This window comes from Thunnus maccoyii, chromosome 14 (genome assembly GCF_910596095.1).
Source record: "Thunnus maccoyii chromosome 14, fThuMac1.1, whole genome shotgun sequence".
Lineage (NCBI taxonomy): Eukaryota > Metazoa > Chordata > Actinopteri > Scombriformes > Scombridae > Thunnus > Thunnus maccoyii.
Window position 1 is genome coordinate 9,251,187 of NC_056546.1, and position 20,389 is coordinate 9,271,575.

General features: G+C 38.2%; 2 protein-coding genes across 3 annotated transcripts; one reads left to right on the plus strand and one right to left on the minus strand.

Moving 5' to 3' along the window:
- Nucleotides 1-6,919: 6,919 nt before the first annotated feature.
- Nucleotides 6,920-10,666, minus strand: fbxo5 (F-box protein 5). The gene is made up of 6 exons (XM_042433576.1): nt 10,535-10,666; nt 9,140-9,797; nt 8,573-8,743; nt 8,307-8,397; nt 7,672-7,899; nt 6,920-7,557 (listed from the first exon to the last, which is right to left on the minus strand). Exons 2-6 carry the CDS (start codon nt 9,772-9,774, stop codon nt 7,297-7,299), a joined length of 1,386 nt encoding a protein of 461 aa, XP_042289510.1. The 5' UTR covers nt 9,775-9,797; nt 10,535-10,666; the 3' UTR covers nt 6,920-7,296.
- A 3,296-nt stretch (nt 10,667-13,962) lies between these two features.
- On the plus strand, nt 13,963-19,595 carry mtrf1l (mitochondrial translational release factor 1-like). 2 transcript variants are annotated; one of them, XM_042433510.1, is made up of 9 exons: nt 13,963-14,053; nt 14,765-15,096; nt 15,224-15,303; nt 15,414-15,518; nt 16,003-16,081; nt 16,919-17,082; nt 17,560-17,677; nt 18,666-18,802; nt 19,127-19,595. In XM_042433510.1, exons 2-9 carry the CDS (start codon nt 14,841-14,843, stop codon nt 19,337-19,339), a joined length of 1,152 nt encoding a protein of 383 aa, XP_042289444.1. In that variant the 5' UTR covers nt 13,963-14,053; nt 14,765-14,840; the 3' UTR covers nt 19,340-19,595. The 2 variants fall into 2 exon arrangements, with proteins under 2 accessions (XP_042289444.1, XP_042289443.1); XM_042433509.1 differs by lacking the exon at nt 13,963-14,053 and having other exon boundaries at nt 14,060-15,096.
- Nucleotides 19,596-20,389: the final 794 nt, after the last annotated feature.

The following is a 20,389-nucleotide window of genomic DNA, read 5'->3' on the forward strand; positions in this document are numbered from 1 at the left end:
AAAAAATCAAAACCTGAATTTCATGGTTCAATATTGCTAAAATTTAAAAGCTTGAGTTACTGCTGCTCATGTACGTATAAAGGATCAATCCAAAGTCACCCCTCTTCAGATCATTAGGTTATAATTAAGAGTATTAAGGATCATTTATTTACAGAGAACACAGTAAGAAGCATATTTCATGTACCACATAACTTGCTGTCTGAAATTAATTTCAGTAATTAAATTAAATGATTGATTTGATTATTAATTCCAACACTCTACACGGTCATCAGATATGACTGCATGGTTCCTTTCTTGCAAATATGGTAACTTTTGTATGTGTGCATGCTTTTAAACACATCCAATAGCCTTCACATCAATAGTGCGTGCTTATGTTTTTGTGCACATGTAATCGATTGTCCCAGAAAGAGACTGGTTTGTTGTCATACAAAAAAACTCGGGCCAATATGTGTGTTCTTGTGTAAGCATTGTGGATGTGTATACCTATCTTTTTGTGTGGGTGTATGTGTGTGTGTGTGTGTGTGTGTGTGTGTCCACTCTCCAGGACATTTGTGATTACTGCCTGCTTTGTGGAGAGGCTTCACTCATTAACTCTCATCACTGCTGATCTTAATGGACCAAACAGGGTAAAAATAGACAGAGAGAGACGGCTGCAGCCTTTTAACACCAAGCACGGTGTGTGTGTATGTGTGTGTGTGTGTATACTCCAGAGCTGTGCACAGAGGAAAGTAATTAGGCAAACTTACACACTGTAGATGAACTTGCACTGAAAAAAACATGGCATGCATTATGAACAAAAGTATTTTTAAAGGACAAACATTTTCATTCCTGTCTCCACAGTCTCCAGTTTTTAAAATCAGCTATAATCTTCATTCCAACCTTGGTCTTATTATTGTAGTTTTGGCCATCATTTCTGCATATGATCAAACTGTACACACCAAAGTAATTGCTGCTAATTGGGGAACACAGCAACATCACTACAACAAAATTGGATGGGGCAAGAAACACAAGCAGTCAGATGATCAGAGGGATTTTAAAAGCACTGCACTCCTATAACATGATGTTTCTGTCTTTTTTAAATGATCAAAATCAATGCAACAGAACCGGAAATAACAGTTTAGCCAGATTATTTAAACCTGGGTCTTTAAGAACACATAAAATGTTGGTAATGACTCCTCTTCGCACAGGAAAACTGTGTGTATGCGCAACTACAGCAAGTACAGCAGGTCAAAGTTAAATTGCGAGGTTGGTCTGTACACTGTGATGGATGTTTACTGTAAAACAGGCAGTTTGGGTAATTGCTCTCCTGTTGGCCTTCATTTCCTCTTCCAAATAAGTATTGCTAATGTGGGGATTTGTTTACAACCTGTATGATTGTCTGAACACTCATTGACTTCTTCTTAATGATGTTACTGATGTAAATGCATGAATGGATGCAGCTGTAAAGGAGAATGTAAACTTTTCTGGATGAAGAAAGGGTAGAAAACATGTAAACTACAAGCCTATTTGCACCACAGCGGTCTACTTGGCATGTTTGTTCTCCCTCTTCACATTAAAAACATCAAGTCACCAGCCAGGCTTCACTTTTCGCTCCTCAGCCTCGTTCTGAGGACTTGATTCACTTCCTGCTTCCTTCTCGTTTTTCCTGCAGGCGCTCGAGTGACAGCTTCTTTTCAGGGCTTTTACAGTTCAACTTTGGTGACATGCGGAAGTCACTGTGCATCAAGATCATCAACCTTAAAAAATGCTCACACACGAACAGCTCACATCTTCCGCATGTTGCCTTGTCATACACCAACCCCCCATCTATTTCCTCTATCCGGGGGCTGAAATGAGCTATTTATGCAAAAAAAAAAAAAAGGCAGAAAAAAGTGAACTTCAAAGGATGAGCAGATAAAATAATAAAAAAAGTGACGGAGAAGAAGAGAGAGGAGGGATGCAGTTAGGAAAACACACACAAAATAATGAAACAAAGCTCATTAGAAGGCTTCAATTACAACCCTGCGTGTTGTATTCAAGTCACCATGGTGCACCAGTCCTGTCTGGCACACCTGTTTATTAACACACACACACACATACACACACACACACGCAGATGTGGCAGCCAGCTCTAATGACTTTTACAATTAGCACCAGGTCTGATTGTGTTTGGGATGTGTCTTGTTGCAGCAGCCGATCAATAAATCTTTTGGATCCTGAGTTGCTGAGGGAGTGAAAGGCCACAGCGCAGATTAATCAGCTGCTGCCACCGCAGCGACATCAGCAGCTCTGACGTTTTACAAAATAGTCCATTTAGTTCCATCATCGTGACATTGTCTTACATGTTCGGTGTACAGCTGCTGCTCTACTCAATTTATATCAACATGTCTGCATCTGTTGTTCGGGACGACAGACGTGTCACCTCTCAAGCCAAGAGAATGTGCAGCCATATCAGGGACAATACACTTGAACATTTGTTGTCATTTGGCATTATGTCGTGATGAGAGAAGAGTCCAAACGTAACTGGATCTTTGAGGCTGATATTGATATTTGATAGATGAAAAGAATCTTATAACTACTGTATGTAGTGGTTGATATTTGTCTTTTAAAAGGTGCAGTGTGTAGAATTTAGTGGCATCTAGCAGAGTTGACTTGGTAGAAATGGAATATAATATTCACAAGAATGTTTTAATTAGTGTATAATCACCTGAAAATAAGAATGATTGTGTTTTCGTTACCTTACAATGAGCCTTTTATATCCACATAGTGAGTGTGTCTTCTTCCACGTAGCCCGCCATGTTGCACCGCCATGTTTCTACAGTATTTCAGAACAAACAAACCTTTTTTATGAGTTTTGCAGCCACTGTAGGTTCTCCTACATACTTGGAAGGGGACGCTGAGGGGAGGAGTATTCAGTTGGTTTCAATGTGCAACCTCACCACTAGATGGCACTAAATCAAACACACTGCACCTTTAACCTAAAAATATTTGATCAAGGTCCTTTAACACTTACATACTGTTCAGAACAAATTTGTCCAATTTTTACATTTGAGAGCAGTAAAAACACCTTTTTTTTAGCCTGAAATTTTATGACTTTTCCTTAAGTGACTCAGAATATGCAAAACGGAAATATTTCAATTATAATATTTTTAGGAGACATTGTCAGAATATTAACGGCATGTAAGGGTTAAATTTTGTTGTTAAAGAGTTGGGACCAATATATGTACTGAGTGGGATGTTTTACAGTTGAAAAATAAACTTGTCAGAGCTCTCTGGTGGACAAACTATGTCCTTAAACAAACACGTAACTCTCCACCATAAAGGGAATAAGCTTATTTACCAACATATCAAACTGCATACTCACTTAAACTAGTAGCAGCCTAAATACACTTATTCTTAGGTTGTCTGCAAGATTTATATAAAACACAGAACATAACAAGAGAAACACATAAAGTGAGGAGAACTATTTGTAAAGGTGACATTGACAGTGACATTTCTAAACTTCAGTATTACTAATGAAGATACATCAAACAAAGCCTGAAACAAGTCTAATTTGTTGATTGTGAATTAAATGCTTCTAAAATGCAATGAGACTTTCTTTTTACTGATATTCTCAAGCTAAATGGATAGATAGATAGATAGATAGATAGATAGATAGATAGATAGATAGAAAGATAGAAAGATAGAGGATTGCATGACGTAATAAAATACTCTATGTTGAGCTCTAACAACCCCGCACGTGGAGTGGTATTGTGGTGCCTTTGTTTTTCCTAGAACTCGCGGGGTTTTCGATGCCACAGGACATCCCGCTGAACAAAAAAATATCCACGCAGGAGCTGGATACATGAATGAAAGTTGACTGATGTTTATATGCGTCATCACAACAGAGCACAAGCTATAAGATAGAGAGAGTGAGAGAGAGAGAGATGAGCAGAGGGAAAAGACAGAGAGACAAATGGTTCATCCTGCAAATGTCAGAGGTAACCATCTAATGTCAGTGATGCTATTTGTAGCTTCAAAACTCTCCCAAACAAGCGTTGACTGATTCAATGCAAACTCTCTTATTTTAAGGGGAAACTGACAGCACTATTTTTATCCTTTAGAGGAGTTTTCCAAAGCGGTGAGTGTTTGTTTTTAAAAGGGTATTTTCCCTTTTAAAGTGTCAAAGGGTATCAAGTCAGATTCTCAGTGATGAAAAATGCAGAGATGATTATAAAGAGACAACAGTCTGAAAAGTCAGACTCGGTGGTACTTCACCGGAAGACATTATACAACATTAGAAGTACGATGAAAGCACATTGTGAGTGCACCACGACTATTAGAATCAGAGTGCCATATAATTAATGTAATATGCATTTATCGCTAAAATCATTCATTGGGGACTGACATAATGCTAAATTTAATGTAATTTTTTTTACTTCTTTGTGATTATTCTTTGTCTCTTATCATTTGTTTGTGGGCGTTATTGTTTTTTATTTAAACTGTAGTGATGTGTTTTTGGATTTCAGGATTTTATGTTGAATGTCTTTCTGTATGTTTCTTTGTCTTTTAACATATTGGGAACATAAGTGTTTTTCACTTTAACATGTTAACCCTTGGATTCTTGTTTTTGTGTCTGTAATCCATAAAGATAATAATATACATATAATATACATATAATAACATACCATAGCATTAAAAAGTGTGTTTTAATGCTTTGAGTTGGTTCACAAGAGTCTGAGATTTCCTGACTTTTTGTCCTAATGTGGATCAAGCTCTACAATCACTGGGTCTTATAGTTCCCAAATTGCCTGGCTGGTAAATATCTACATCTTCCAAACATTTACACACATCTTTCAAACAGTTTGTAACACAGACTTTCCATAAAAATCTCTGAATTGAGATACTTATTTTCTCAGGTTTGATAAACCACCTCCAGAGCCAAGTGTTTTCACAGGCCGAGTGTGACTTTTTGTCACAAGTAAACAGATCTTGATGTGTAATCCCAAGTTACTTGTCATATAGTCATCATAGCTTAAATCTGAATAATGTCCAACTTATGAACTAATAGGTTTCAAGCAAGAAAGTCACACTCAACACTTACTGAATATTACTTATTGTTTTATATTGTTTTCTTTATTTCGTTAATGAGGTTTTAATGAACACATACAAAGAGTTGTTATTGTGATTCTCGTCAACTAACAAGGCCCCAAATAATTCTTAAAAGGAAAATACTTTCATATCAGGTTCCCTCACATATTGAATTCTCCCAAATGTCAATATATCGATCTATATATCATATATCGAGAGCTTTATCCCAATAGTGTGATAGTTTCTAATACATTGAACCATGTCTCCTCTGATTTCCTCTATTTTCTGCAATGGTGGTTACAAATATACTAAAAGGAGAATACAATGAAAACTCTTCATCATCTCAGGTTTCCATTTAATTCTATTTATTATGTGTTTTGTTGACTAATGATTCAAAATTAAATTGTCCAGGTGCTCCAGGGATTTGACCTCTGCTTTTCATTGGTTGTTGCAGTCTGTGGCTGCAGTATAAAGATGCATATTGCACTGTGATATGGAGCAGTAAAAACCTTACTTCCTGCCCTTTAATCTATTAATTTTTAATTTCACATATAGTCTTAAAAGGGATATTCAATGAGGAATCCCTGATGAGTCACAGAGAGAAGCTAGTGAGAGAAAACAACACTGCCATCTAGTGAAGAAAATCCAGACATGACTCAGGCTGAAAAGGTCAAATAATCTGTCCCAGAAGTGTCTTAAACCAGCAATCCCCAACCTTTACTAACTGTTTATCCATTATTTTACCTATTTTAACCAATTCATGCATCACTTTTAGCTAACTAATCAACTGTTTAACCACTACCTATATCTATTTTATTCATTTTTATGTCCATTAGCTTGCTATTTTGACCATTTGTCCATTACTTTAAGCCATTTCACCATTCAGCTGTGCAAGACCTCCAGCTAACTAGCCCATTTCAACTGTTTATCCATTACTTCTGTCTATTTTAACAATGTATACTACTTTTAGCTATTTCAACACTTCTATCCATTAGCTACTTAAACTATTTCAAGTGTCTAATACCATTAGCTATCCATTTAGCTATTTCAATCATTTGTCCAATGCCTTTAGCTAACTTTCAACTTCCCTGTTTGCTAACTAGTTTATGTGCACACTCTCAGCAAGTGGTGTTCAGGTGTTGTAGTTGACTCAATGTGTTGATTTTTTATTAATCCGTTTTTCCTGAATTGGTGGAACTACATCTTACACAATCTTTCCATGTATCCTCTGATTGGAAATCAGTGTTAAATGAAGATAGCTCAACTAGTCATGAACATCCAATTCATTAAAAAATGCTAAGGAAAATGAAGACTGCTTTGGTTTAAAGGTTGTAGAAATGCAAGTAGCTCCTTGTCAAATACTCTGAAAATATGAAAAAGTGCATGTAACAGTTACCGTCATGTTTTTAAAATTTACATTTTCTCTATTCATGAGGATGGATGGATAATCCTTGAAAATAAACAATATTTTAAACTGTAGTTGGTAGAGGATTCATAATTTAACTCATTTTATAAAGAAAACTTTCCCAGAAGGGGACAATAAAGTATTTCTTTTATATGCATGTCTTAATACTGCTCTCCATTTCAGCTACTTAATAAGGGAACAAAATTAGTGAAAATATGTCACTTCTTGTGGCAAAATAAAACTTCTAACTGACTGATTTTCACTAATTAGGCTGCACTGAGCTCTGTGATGAATGTAGCAATGAAGCACAAAAGCACAAAGATTAGTTTTATGTTTTTATAAAACATCTATATACTGGAAATACAAATACAGGTAAATCTGAACATTCAAAGATCTTCCGAGGATCAACATTTATTTAAAAGAAAAATTACAAAACTATTTAAAAGTGACAATATATAAGAAATATAATTACATTCATTTCATTTTAAAACATAATAAAATTCTACATTTTAAAGTGTATCAGTCATTTCTTTCATTTTTTGGCATTAGATGTCTTTGTCGCTCACTGACGACAACAGTTTTAGCCCGATAACACTATCTGGTTGATTGTCCCAGTAGTGGTTTGAACAAGTGCTTCACTCAGTTCAGTCAGTTTGGTAGATCCAGAGTTCTGCAGTAACAGTCTTATAGCCACAGTGCACATACAGAGGCCACTTCCACGCTAAGCTCATGTAAAAACTGTCCGAGCTTTTGAAATTGAGCGCTGGAAAAACCGCCAGTCCAGAGAAAGATGACCAGCACGGTTAAAAAGTTCAGTGAATAAAACCCTCAGTGAACCTTTGTCACAGGCGCCTGATGTTCCTCTTGCTCCGAGCGCTCCCTGGTATGTTCGGGGTCGTCTTGGAGGTGGGAAAGTGGGTTCGGGGCTGCACCACTCGGCAGGGGGTCGAGCCGTGGAAAGCTTCCTGGCAGCGGGTGCAGAAGTCGAAGAGACAGCTGAGGCGTGTGCACGTGGCCCTCTGAGACTCGGTCGAGTGTGTCGCTGGTGAGCCGCATCGCTTGCAGGTACGCAGAGACTCGTGCTGCTTCAAACAGCTGGCGGCCTGGACAGAAGAACAAAATACACACACACAGTTAAAACAAGAGAAATGTACAGTTTTACGTCAAATTCCAATTTACTCACCACACCTAATGAGCCTTTATACAACAACACTCACCTGCACATATTCATTGAAGCGTGTACATTGGGAGTTGGGCGTGCTGCTCTTGTGAGAGAGACCGGCCCGTCTGTTGACCCCGCAGCCAGGGGTGGAGGAGGAAGAGGATGTGGATGAGGATGTAGAGCTTGAGGAGGAAAGGGTCTGCATGCAGGACAGCGCCACCCTGGACACTGCCACATCTCTCGTCAGACCACAACCACTTTGTCTCCGAGAGCTCTTTGACTCCTAAAAAAGTAAATTAAATAATTAGAAAATTAAAGAATCAGAAAGAATATCAGACACATATTTATTGTTTGAAAGTATTGTGACTGTATGTTAGCACATCCTGTCCATGGGCTGTAACTTCACATGCAGTTTGTTCTTCCTTCCATTTATTACTTTTAATATTCAGCCATCTTAAAAACTGTTGGTTTTATATTTCCATTTAGTACATTCTAGTGCTGAAATGGTTGGATTAATAATCTTTGTTGTGCGCCATTTTGCTGCTACAACAACACAATTTCCAGCATGATTACTAAACTTTATTAAAAAACAAACATTTGATTTGGAACAGAGAAGTGCTCCTTCTCTTGAACTGGCCGCATGTGGTGATAAAAGCAAAAGGAAATGTGTGGTTGTGTTTGTTTCCTCACCCTGAGAGCCTGCTCAGCTCGCTGACACCTGCTCTGAGCTCTGGTATCCTCACAGATGATCTTCCTCCACGTTCTGCTCACTTTCTTACAGCTGTGAGAGAAGAAAGGGTGAACACATGAATATAGACGACCAAGAACAGTAGTAACTATGAATAACTAAGAAGAATTTCCCCTAAAAATTTTGCACCCATATACATTTTTAGATTTCAGTTTTCAGATAATGGTCAGCTAATCTCTCTCCACATAATGATGCATCAGTGGTTTACCTAATGAGGTCCATATCTCCCAGCAGGGCAAGAATGTCGGTCAGGATGCTTCTCATGTTCCTGGACAGCAGAGATGAAAACATGTCGACGTACTCCCGACCCATCTGGCGTCCGATCACCTGCTCCAAATGATGATCTTCCGCCACCTTTGTAACAATGCTCCAGTCATACCTGAGACACAAAATAAACGATTTTAATTCATCTGGCTTATCACAGCCTTAAATATACCTTTAGTACAGCTGAAATAAGAAATCAAAGGTTAAGGTGTTATCTTGGAGTTATCCTGTGGAATGAGACCCAAAAACATCTCAAGTATGTGTCTGCCAGTGTGGATTCTGAGACAATTTGTTAATATTTTATAAAGGGGAATAGTGGAGGTGAGTGCCCAGTGTCCTAAACTTTAACATGGTTTCACAGAATATATGACATCTGAAACGATCATTCATTATTAATTTGGTTTGTTTGGTGCTACTCTCCCTCTAATTACAGCCTGGCGAAGATTTCCATTATTTCACAGCAGGAGAAATAAAAAAAATCTCTTTGGTGGCTATACAGTTAATATAATACCTCTTATTCTTCCGATAGCTCTTGGCAAGCTCTTCACAAACGGCCCGCTGGAACTTCAGTAAAGGTAGATTGGGGTCGTCGTGGTGGTCAGAGGGAGTGGATGACAGTGAGTATGTTAGTGCTCTCCTTCTCGGGCGATCCACAGGAGTGGAGGCTGCCACCAGAGACGCATGACGGCCGGACATCATCCTCCCTTGACATTTAGTAGGAGACTGCTTTGGTGATATTGTCCTTTCTTGCTGTGCAGCAGCAGAAGGCGGCAGCAGGATTTCTGTGGATCTTCCCTGGATGTGGTCATCCTCTTCATCCACATGGTGATCCTCAGCCTGACTGGTGTGCAGAGACAGATAGCCACTGTCCTCAAACCCTTCCTCTAAAGTCCTGTCATGCGCCCTGCTGTCTGTGCTGTTTTCTTTGTCGTGGACTGCTTTGGTGTCATCGTTGTTGTTGAGAGAGAACAACACGGTGGTCACTCCTGAGGGTGGACATTGTGGTTTGATGGGGGTGAGCTCCTTCACTGGTGAAGCTTTGAGGTGAAGCACCTTGGACTCTACAGCAGAGACTTTCTCCATATTGTTGGCCCTGGCAGACTTGTAGTGAGGGCACTTCATGGTGACTTTCTTATAATGAAACATATACACTTGCAGTATTTATATTCCTGAAGAAGGAGACAAAACATAAGATTATTTTAGGTTTTATGCCATGTTCGTGCCTGTCAAGCCTACCGAGCAGCATGGCTTCTCTCGTGCAAGCTAACTTAGCTACGTAACCTCTTACAATAAACTTAGCTATTTAAGTGGACTGGCATAAATGAGACATGACATGGGGCTCTACTGATATTAAACTGTTAACATAGACTTTGAATGTAGTTAGAAAGTCTTCCGCCAAATATTTTCTTTAAAACAAATAACGATTTTGGCGCGATGTAAATTTGGCGGAAGGATAGCTGTGACGTGAAGATGGACGACTAACGTTATAGTCTTTGAATGTATATGTTAGTGTTTATCACAAAAGTTACTTGTGGGATATGATCTGTTGAAACGTTTGATTAACGGTTTATAGTTTCGTGTCAATAAATCAACGTTTACCTCAGTTAACGCTACGTTACTTCCCTCCATTTAAGCGCGTACAGTGTGATGAAACTAATATAGCGTTAGCTTGTAACAAAGAAAATAACTTGGTTTACCAGCTCTTACATAACCAGAGTTCAAACTATCATCCCTAAATATGCTCTTAAATTCTGTATAATGTTGTCTGTTGATACTGAATTGCTTTTCGAGCGACCTCACCAAACTAGTTCGACTAACGTTAGCTAAAGTTGCCAAAAGATAATTATACCACTACCAGATTAACATTTGAGGCTGTAAATATACTAAATGAACCTTCTCACCTTACCTTTGTTAATATCGTTATCCAAAGTTGACTCTTGCTTCCCTCCTTTTTAGCCGCTGAGCTAGCTCGCTGCTCACAGACACCAACATTAAAAGCTTCACACACAACTGCAAGAAAATCCGCCAGTTGCTGCCTCTTATTTGAAATCCGTGCGCAAAAGGCGCAAACCAATCACATCGAAGTCCCTTTAACCCGCCAACCAATGGGAGCAGAGATTCAACGCAGTGACGTCAGAAAGTATGCGATCTGTCCCACAGTTTTTTCCATCCGATGTGAAACAAACAAATGATCATTATGATAACATAAATGATGTATTTAATTTGTACTGCACTTCTCATTCGCAGTAAATCTCCGAGTGCCACATATATAACACAAAGAAAGTAACAAGAGTTAAGATGAAAAGTCCTCCCTGAATAAAACGTTTTTAAAGCCTGTTTTCAACATAGGTTACAGTCTTCAAAACTCATATAGCCACAGTTTCTAAGTATTTGAAATAAGCAGATCTCAGCTGGATTGAATGTTCAGCTACAACATACAATAAGTTTTAATATTGTAGAAGACACAATAATACCTCTATTGGCTAATATTTCTTAGGGAGTTCAGCATGGTGAAGTTACATAATGCTTTTTACATGTGAAATGCCAGCCGTAGATAGCTTAAAAGAGTGCACACACTTCACTATTCTTTGGTTTTATGTTCCATGACTTTGTTGCAAACAATGCATCATAAAATTGAAGTAAAGTGGGGTAAAGTTGAAAGTTACTTACTTAATATGCTGGCAAACAGATAGCCAAGACATTACTAAACATGATGTTAGACATGGTATAGCTATTATATTATTAACCGAGTAATTCATGTATTTATCTCATTTGGGGATAACAATGCATGAATTAAACTCAGTGGTCTGGGCTTGGGGTCAGGTAGGGAAGGGTTGTTGTGTTTTGATGGTTCTGTTTGTTTGATTGTCTGCTTGTTTGTATATCAGTCTATTTCTCAGGGTTGGCTGGGTTTTATTTTTTTGGGAAGTTGCATACATGGTACATTCTTGCTGATTTTAAATTATCAGTTGTATGTTGCCTTGTTAAGCTTCTGTGCTTCTGTGAGACAAGAAATTTATTAAATGAAATTAAAAATAATAATAAGTTAAAGCAAAAGCTGCTACACATCGCAACAACTTATTCTTAAATTCTCTGGAAAAGGCCGAAAGATGCCATGTTTCAGGTGGCATCACACTGTTGAGCAGAAACTTGAATCCAAGTAAGGTAATTTTCTATGGTAAACACAAAAGATGTCACTGGAAGGAAATTCTTCAGGAATCCCACCATTACAAAAAGAGCTAAAGAGAGACTGGTCATTCACAGGACAGTTTAGTTCACACCCCTGCCTGGAATGTGTGAAGTGGCTCCTTCATTGAAACCAGACAGGGAGGTTGGGGGAAGCAGTTTAGGTTAGATACTGCACTTCATTTGTTTCACTTTACCTTTTTCATTTTAGTTGTATGATCTATATTGTGCATTGAAGTTAAAGACAAGGGGAACAAATCATCAGTCAGTTCATAATAAAACTTTACTAGGATGTTTTAGCATGTTGATGTTAAATGTACAACACAGTGATAAAGGGTGACAAAAAACTAGAACAGATGAAAGGTGAAACAGGAAGACTGCCGGGGCCAGTGACAGACAGGCAGAGACAGAAAAGGTGTGAAGTTGTGTATGTGTTAGTCAGTTGAGAAGGAACACCTTCTGAGGCCTGATGCTTAACATCTTAGCATACTGAATGCATTAATGCTAATTAAATGATGATCCCAGCATCAATGACCATTCAAAGTCCAATTTACACTTCCATACAGACATTTCAATTACAACCAGAGTCAAAGATACAGGTTCACTGTGTGTCATTTGGTTCATAATACATTTTATGTATGAGTATGCACCAGCAAAACTAAATATCAACTGCATGTTAAGGGCCTAAAATCCTGCATCGTTGCCCCCTGCAGATGCCCTGTAATGCTGGGTTAAAATCTAGTGGTAACAACTTTATGTTTTTTGTTGACATTGTGCCTACATGGTGTACACCCTGAAAATCATGTGTAAATACAGCAAACTTGTGACATATAGATAGCACTGGTTGTAGACAGTCATTTTTGTGTAATTAAGCCATGCAACTATAAGGCACATGCCAGTAATGGAGGAACTTGAATAATTAAACTTTACATATCATTCTCTGTCTTTATTTAGCCTATTTAAAATGTTATTGATAAAATCATCTCTTAAAACAAATTGCATGTTTTCTCAGTAATGCTATTACAGATTGTTTCCCTGCAGTCAGATATTTTTTTTCTTATGACAGTGTCTTTATATTCTGGGCCCCCCTTGAAACATTCATCCAACATCCATTGTTTATCCTGATATAATAGCCTAAATTCTATTATAATTCTGTAAAAATAATACAAAGTTAATATCTGCAATATAAATCATAGTATCATGTTCATTGAAATATAATTTTTCATGTCCTATCACATGTTTACTCTTTGTGTTTTAATATTTTAATGGGCTTTTTAATTTTGTTGCGTCAAAGTCGAAAAATCATGGATGGGAATGATCTTTAGCCTGCTGCAAATTTGTCAGCAGAAGGGAATAACATAGGAAACATATAACCACGTATGACCACGTAATTAAATACCTAAGGGAAACAGGCTTAGCAGAGACAAGTTAGGGTTTGTTTCTTTTACATTTTGTGTTGTTTTGTCTGCTAGTCTGCCGCTCCTCGTTCTAGTCCAGAGGGTGGCGTCAATGCACCTTTAAGCTGGTTTGCCAACTGAGTCCACTTCCCCAGTGCAGTGGATAAAAGATACAAGCCCACTGAGAGCAATCATTTGTTTAGATTCAATCTCATCACTAGCCAGTTTACAGTACAGTAATTCAGACAGTAGACAAAACATTATACAGTATTCAAATGATGGGTTTTTACAGTAACATTACCATGGATACCAGCACATAATGGTATCAAAGGAAATCAAATGGCAGATAAAGTTGCAAAGGAGGCCACAAAAAATAATCACAGTCATTGGCAGTTAGCTTCAGCAAGTCAGAAACCAAGAGCACCATTAAGCAGAGTTTGAAGGAAAGGTGTCAAAAGCAACTGGAGGAGGAGAAGAGAGGACGATGGTTTTACAGCGTTCAAAGGAAAGGGGGAGAAATGAGGTTTACAGGAAGGAACAGGATGAGACAGTAATATCTAGACTTAGATTTGGAAACACTGGACTCAACTAACACTATTCAAAATATTTAAACATAATGCAGATATTCTAGAAAAAGAAATGAATGTTATTTGATTGAGAAGATATGAGTATTTTTATGAATATTGTAAATACTAGAAACTCTGATCTACACGCTATACCACCTGGTGGCGGTAATGCGCCAATTCATTGCTTGCCAACCGCCAATAAACCTCAAAGAAGAAGAAGAGGAACTCCAGTGCGCATGCGTGTCACATTTAATGTCTGCGCCCTTCAGCGAAGTGGTAAAGGAGCGATACACTTGTACCATGTCTTTATATTCAGTGGCTTTCAAGTCTTTTGACAATTTATGACAGAAAACTAAATCTTTAATACGACAGCAGTGTTTCCGATAGCAGGAAAAATCTTGACGGAGCCATTTGTTCGTATTTAATTTGATTTCAAGATCAGATACTTATCTAACTGTTAGAAATACTCTTTGAGTTGTTCACTCTCTTAAATGTTCTAGTTATGTTTTTTTTGTAGACTGAAATCCAGCCTGTGATCGCAACAACATAGGCTTTTAAACTCAGTTTTAGGTTTGGGTTGTGGCAGAAAGTTATTGTGGTTGTGAGCGATGTGAACACATAACAAAATGTGAAATTTCATTAAATTATAGGTTTGCTTCATGTACCACACGTATGCCGAATTAAAGTCGGCTTGTTTTGGACACAGTATATCTTCTGTTATAGCAGTTATGGGGGAATATGCGTTTGCGAAAAGTAAGAATATATAAAATTATCAAAATTTTGAATGAAGTTTGGCCAGAGATTCATTCCTCAGTAGAAAACAGATCCATATAATATCAGGATCAGTTTCTGCTGCTATACAGTGAATCTTCAAACCAAATATTTTTATGCAATGGCTTACAGAAGAGCCATAAATCTCCTTCCTAGAGGAAAGGAGTGTGTCTTTAGTATGTTGATGCCTCCACATTCACCAAATGTCTTCAGTAGACCTGTTAGGTTTCATGAACTCTCCAGTAATCGCTGTGGGGGAACCACAAGAACTCTTCACACCGGTGCACGACTGATGGTGGCCAAGTTACTGTCGCTGGATGAGCTGTTTGTCAAGAGGTCTCTGCAGGACTACCTGAAGAAGATGGAGACAGAGTATAGTGAATGTTTGAACGTTGTCAACAGCAGCGGGACAGAGGGGGAGCGGTGCAGTGACGACGATTTGAGGGCTAAGAGGACCAAAGTGTCCCAACTGGCTCCTCTCATCCAGAGCATCAGAGAGCTGGACGTCAAACAGAAGGAGATAGCTGAGACTGAGACGCTCCTGAAAGGTGAGACTGTTACAGGTTATACTTAAATAATGTGACTATAGGTAATGTGATAGACTACAGTACAAAGACACTGGATTCAAACCCATTGTATGATGATCATGCTGTATTTTTTTGTGCCTTCTGGCAGATGAAGACCCAGCTCTGCGAGAACTGGCTGAGCTTGAGAGGGAAGGTTGTGTGCAAGATATCCAGGATCTGAGACAAAAGGTAGAAATATAATGATTTGTATTGGCAACATTTGAACTAGAACTAAAATCACAAAGATGTTTTTAGGTTGTGTTCTGTTAAATCAACCTTTTTTTTTTTTTTTTAAATAGATCCTGGATATGTTGATCCCTGAGGAGGAGGCGGATCTGAGCGACCTCGTGCTGGAGGTCACGGCCGGTGTTGGGGGTCAGGAGGCCATGCTGTTCACTGCTGAGGTCTGGAAGTACTTATTTGTAAAATGTATTATTTTAAACATTATATATCCATGCTGATTGTGGACTTTTTAAGAATGATATTTGACCAGGTGCCCCTACTTACAGAAGGGTTTTACATCAGCAGAGAGGGCTCATGAGGAATCAAAAACACTAGAGCTGCAGCGATTAGTTGCCAACTATTTTCATTAATCATTTTGAGTCATTCTTTAGTTTTTTAGAATATCTTTAAACAATGGACTTTCAGTCAGTACAAAACAAGACATCTGAGGACGTCGTCTTGGGCTTTGGAAAACAGTGATAGACATTTTTCACCATTTTCTGACATTTTTTAGACTGAATGACTAATCGATTAATCAAGAGAATAATCTACAGATTTATCGATAATGAAAATAATCATTAGTTGCAGCCCAAAAAAACCCAACACATTTTATAAACTGAAGTTGTATCCCTGTATTTACCTCATACTGTCTTCTTTCCTCTGAAGTTGTTTGACATGTACCATGGCTTCGCTCAGCACCACGGCTGGTCCTTTGACATCTTGGAGTACATGACCAGCGAGATAGGTCAGTGGACACACACACACACACACACACACACACACACACACACACACACACACATACACACACACTTGTGATTATAGCCAGTTAATTTATAGTGTGATAACTGACAACAAACACAGGGGGGAGCTCTTTCTACAGTATGCAGGTGGAGGTCACTGCAGAATGACTGCAAATAACGTCAGAAAAAGAGACTGAAGAAGTTGCTCTTTTGTTTTTTCTGATGAAAATTTATATTTTTTTTAATCAAAAAATAGGTTTTAAAACATAAAATGTTTGGAGTGAAGTCCTTTTGTCATTTAACTGTTTAAATGTAGAGCTGCAATGATTAGTTGATCGATAGTAAATTAATTGGCAACTATTTTGAAAACTGATTATTCATTTTACAAACAAAATGGCAAAAATTCATAGGCTCTAGCTTCTCAAATGTGAAGATTTGCTGCTTCTCTGACATTATTTGGACACATCATCACATTCACTTGAATGATAAAGTGTGTCCAAGCTTTTGACTGGTAATATTTATATGACAGTAAACTGAATATACTTGAGTTTTTAACAGGTCGGACAAAACAAGATATTTAAATGCATCTCCTTGTGCTGTGAGAAATTATTTTGGCATTTTTCACTATTTTCTGACAATTTGTAGACTAAACTAGTTATTGATTAGTCGAGAAAATAATTGTCAGATAAAATCTTGGTGGTATATTGCGGCACATATCAATCTGAATTGCAGAAATGAATCAATGAACTTTGAAATCTGCTCGTCAAAGCTGAAATCACTTGTGTTATAAATGAGTGAGTGATTCATAATCTTGGTACTTTTTGCTCACCTATAACCAGGTGGTCTGCGTCACGCCTCGGCCAGCATCAGTGGCTCTCAGAGCTACAAGACGATGAAGTTTGAGGCCGGAGTTCATCGTGTCCAGAGGGTCCCCAAAACTGAAAAACAGGGCCGTATGCACACCAGCACCATGACTGTGGCTGTGCTGCCCCAACCCACTGAGGTAGAGCTTCACAGGATGGATGAGATGAACAATGAGACAAACACTCTGTTTCCTTCTTGTTCTTAAAACAGTTTAACTACAGAATTCATTACAGATAAGTAAAACAGCATTTTGAGAGCTTCTCACTTAATTAATATGAAACATTTCCTGTTGAAACAAGGTATATGGTGGAAATTATAATTAGGAGTAAAGGAAAAGCACCGGTCCAAAATGTTTTTTAATGGTTTTAGATTATATTTCAACCAGCTGGTGCAACATGAGGTCATGATTATGCTTTCAGAAAGGAATAGAAGCAGAAATTTTATATCAAACTACAAAAAAAGGCTAATTTAGTGTTTGTTCTAATACATGTATATATAAAGTGAATGATTTTTAACACTGATTTTACAATCCATTCTTTTTAATTGTCAGAGTAGTTTTGTTTGTGTGGTGTTGATGAGGATCCAAATTATGAGTTTTTTTTTGTTTTCTTGTTAGATCTCCTTCACAATAAATCCAAAGGATCTGAGGATAGACACCATGAGGGCAAGCGGAGCCGGAGGTCAACATGTCAACACCACAGACAGCGCGGTCAGAATAGTCCATCTACCTACAGGTAAAAAACTGCAAACACAACATGCTATTGTAGACAGAAGACACTGTCCAGCTTATCTTATTAAACCGTGAACCGACAGGGCTATTCTTAGTCTGTCCCCAAATGGAGAAAAAAACCTTTGTCGGATTTATTTCTACTTTACTCTTAGGTTATAAAGCTTAAAATCCCCCTCCACTGAAAAATGTGTTTTGTTCATTGTTACTTCACCAGAATTTTTCAGCTTCACTGTGCAGAATGATGTATGTGTAAAGTTTGTCCCTTGAAGGCTGTTTTCACATTCATCTGCTGAAAGTGTAAAGTTTCTCTGTACTCATCAAAAACCCGAGTTTGAGGCGTGTACCTACAAGCATGACTTATGATATCACAGCTAGAAAAATATTTGCATGAGGGATAAGGAGTAGATGTCATTTTAAGAGTTTCCATCTAGGTAATTTAATTTTTTTAAGGAAAAAATCACATCAGACATGATTAACCAGACACACTTTCTCATTCAAGGGAATGGGAAGTTATGTCCAAATGTTTGACTGGTACTGTACATACAGCAACTGTACCTAATCTATCCACTGACACTGGACGCCACAGTGCTGTTGATAAATTGATGGATTGTGAAGAAGTGCCATTTAAAACCACAAAGACTTAAGGCCAAGCCATTTGTAATTGGTGTGGAAATATGTAATATTTCCTGAACATTTTTCTATTGATAAACTTAGGAAAAATATACAGGAAGTTTTTAACATTTACATAAAATCTCTGAACAGTAGTCCAAACTCATTCGTTTGCTTGATGTCGCTGATATCTTATTCAGTAATTCACTTTCAGCTAAACGAAACACGAGGTTCCTTTGCTCTGTTATAGCTTTTGGAACAGTGTGCCCAGTGTTCAAGCAGGGTTTTAGTGCTACCTGTATAAATCGGTCTGTCTTTCTCGGGGATGCCCTCATAAGAACAGTACTTGTGTGTGTGTGTGTGTGTGTGTGTGTGTTTGTTAGGCACCGTTGCAGAGTGCCAGCAGGAACGGTCCCAGCTGAAGAACAAGGAGAAAGCCATGAAGGCTTTAAGAGCCAAACTGTACAGCAAGAAGCTGGAGGAGGAGACCAGCAAACGCTACAACCAGCGTAAAATACAGGTGGAGATATGCAAATATAACACAAGACAAGTGATAGTTTCATTCCAAAATAATGTTTTTGAAAGATCTAGGATGTTTAATTTTATTAGTTACTGTCAAAATGAAATAAAATGAAATATAATTAAGCAGCCAAACAAGTAAATAAATACATTACAAAAAGCTCCACACACGTGAATGTTGTATATTGTTTGTATTGTTTGCTAAAAAGAGGTCGGAAGAATAAACAATGCAAAACAAAAATAGAGCATACAGTATGAAAACAATATGATTTTCTTATTGTCTTAAACATTTCTCTTCCTCCTCCTCCTCTTTCTCTTCCTACAGATCGGCACCAAAGGCAGATCGGAGAAGATCCGGACCTACAACTTCGCCCAGGACCGGATAACAGACCACCGGATCGGCATGACGGTGCACGACGTCAAGAGCTTCCTGTTAGGAGAGGATCTGCTGGATGAGATGAACTCCTCGCTACAGGAATTCTCCGACCAGGAGACGCTCATGGAGCTGCTGGGAGAAAACGGCCAGGAGGGCTCATGAGTTTGACTCGGAGGAAAAAGGATTGTGGTGTAAATGGAAACTGCTTGCTACATGAGAAAAAGGACCATGATGGATTATAAGGGTGACACAAGTCTTAATGCTTCTGCCCTCCCAGAGTTTGAAATATGTTAATATTTATTACCTATGTCTACACAGTCAGATTTTATCTCCATACAAATGTCCAGGAGTGAAAAACAATGTCAGCACAGACTTATAAGTGGAAAATAAAATGACTCATCTATGGGGTGATCAGAAAGTCTTGTATTTGGTCTTGAGGAGGAAAAATAATGACTCATTATTACCAACACGAGAGTTTCTGGCCACATTTCTTCTGCAGCATATTTTATTTAGCTGATATTGAGCTTTTGTTGAATATCAGACTTTGCAAATGTTAATTTTCCACATACTTAGTCAGTCACAATATGTGTTTTGTGCATTAATCATTCATTTAAAATCAGTGGTGTGTGTGTGTTAACCTAGCTTGAAGAGCTACAAACTCATGTACACTGTATAGCCAGAAGTATGTGGATGTGCGAGCATGACATCATGAACATCTCCTCCCAAAACTACAGGCATTAATATGCTGCTCTAACAGCCTCCGCTCCTCCGGGAAGACTCTCCAAAAGATTTGGGAACCGGGCTGCGGGAATTTGCTCCCACTCAACCACAAGAGCGTCAGTGATGTCAGCCACTGATGTCTGGTGATAAGGCCCGGCCCTGTGTAGGCGATATGATTAATCCCAAAGATGTTGGATGGGGTTGGGGGGGGGCCTTAAAGAGACAGGAGCTAAAACAACCTGTTTCAGACAGAGGCTGAACTGAGGGGCTCCGTAAAGAGTCAGCATAAAATAAAATAGGAGTTTTTTTAATTGTAAATCTATAGAAATGTGCATAATATGACCCCTTTAACTTCCTTTCAATTGACTTATTGAAAGTAACTAAGTATATTTACTCAAGTACTGTACTTAAGTATAATTGTGAGGTACTTGTACTTACTTGAGTATTTCCGTTTTATGCTACTTTATACTTCCACTCCACTATATTTCAGAG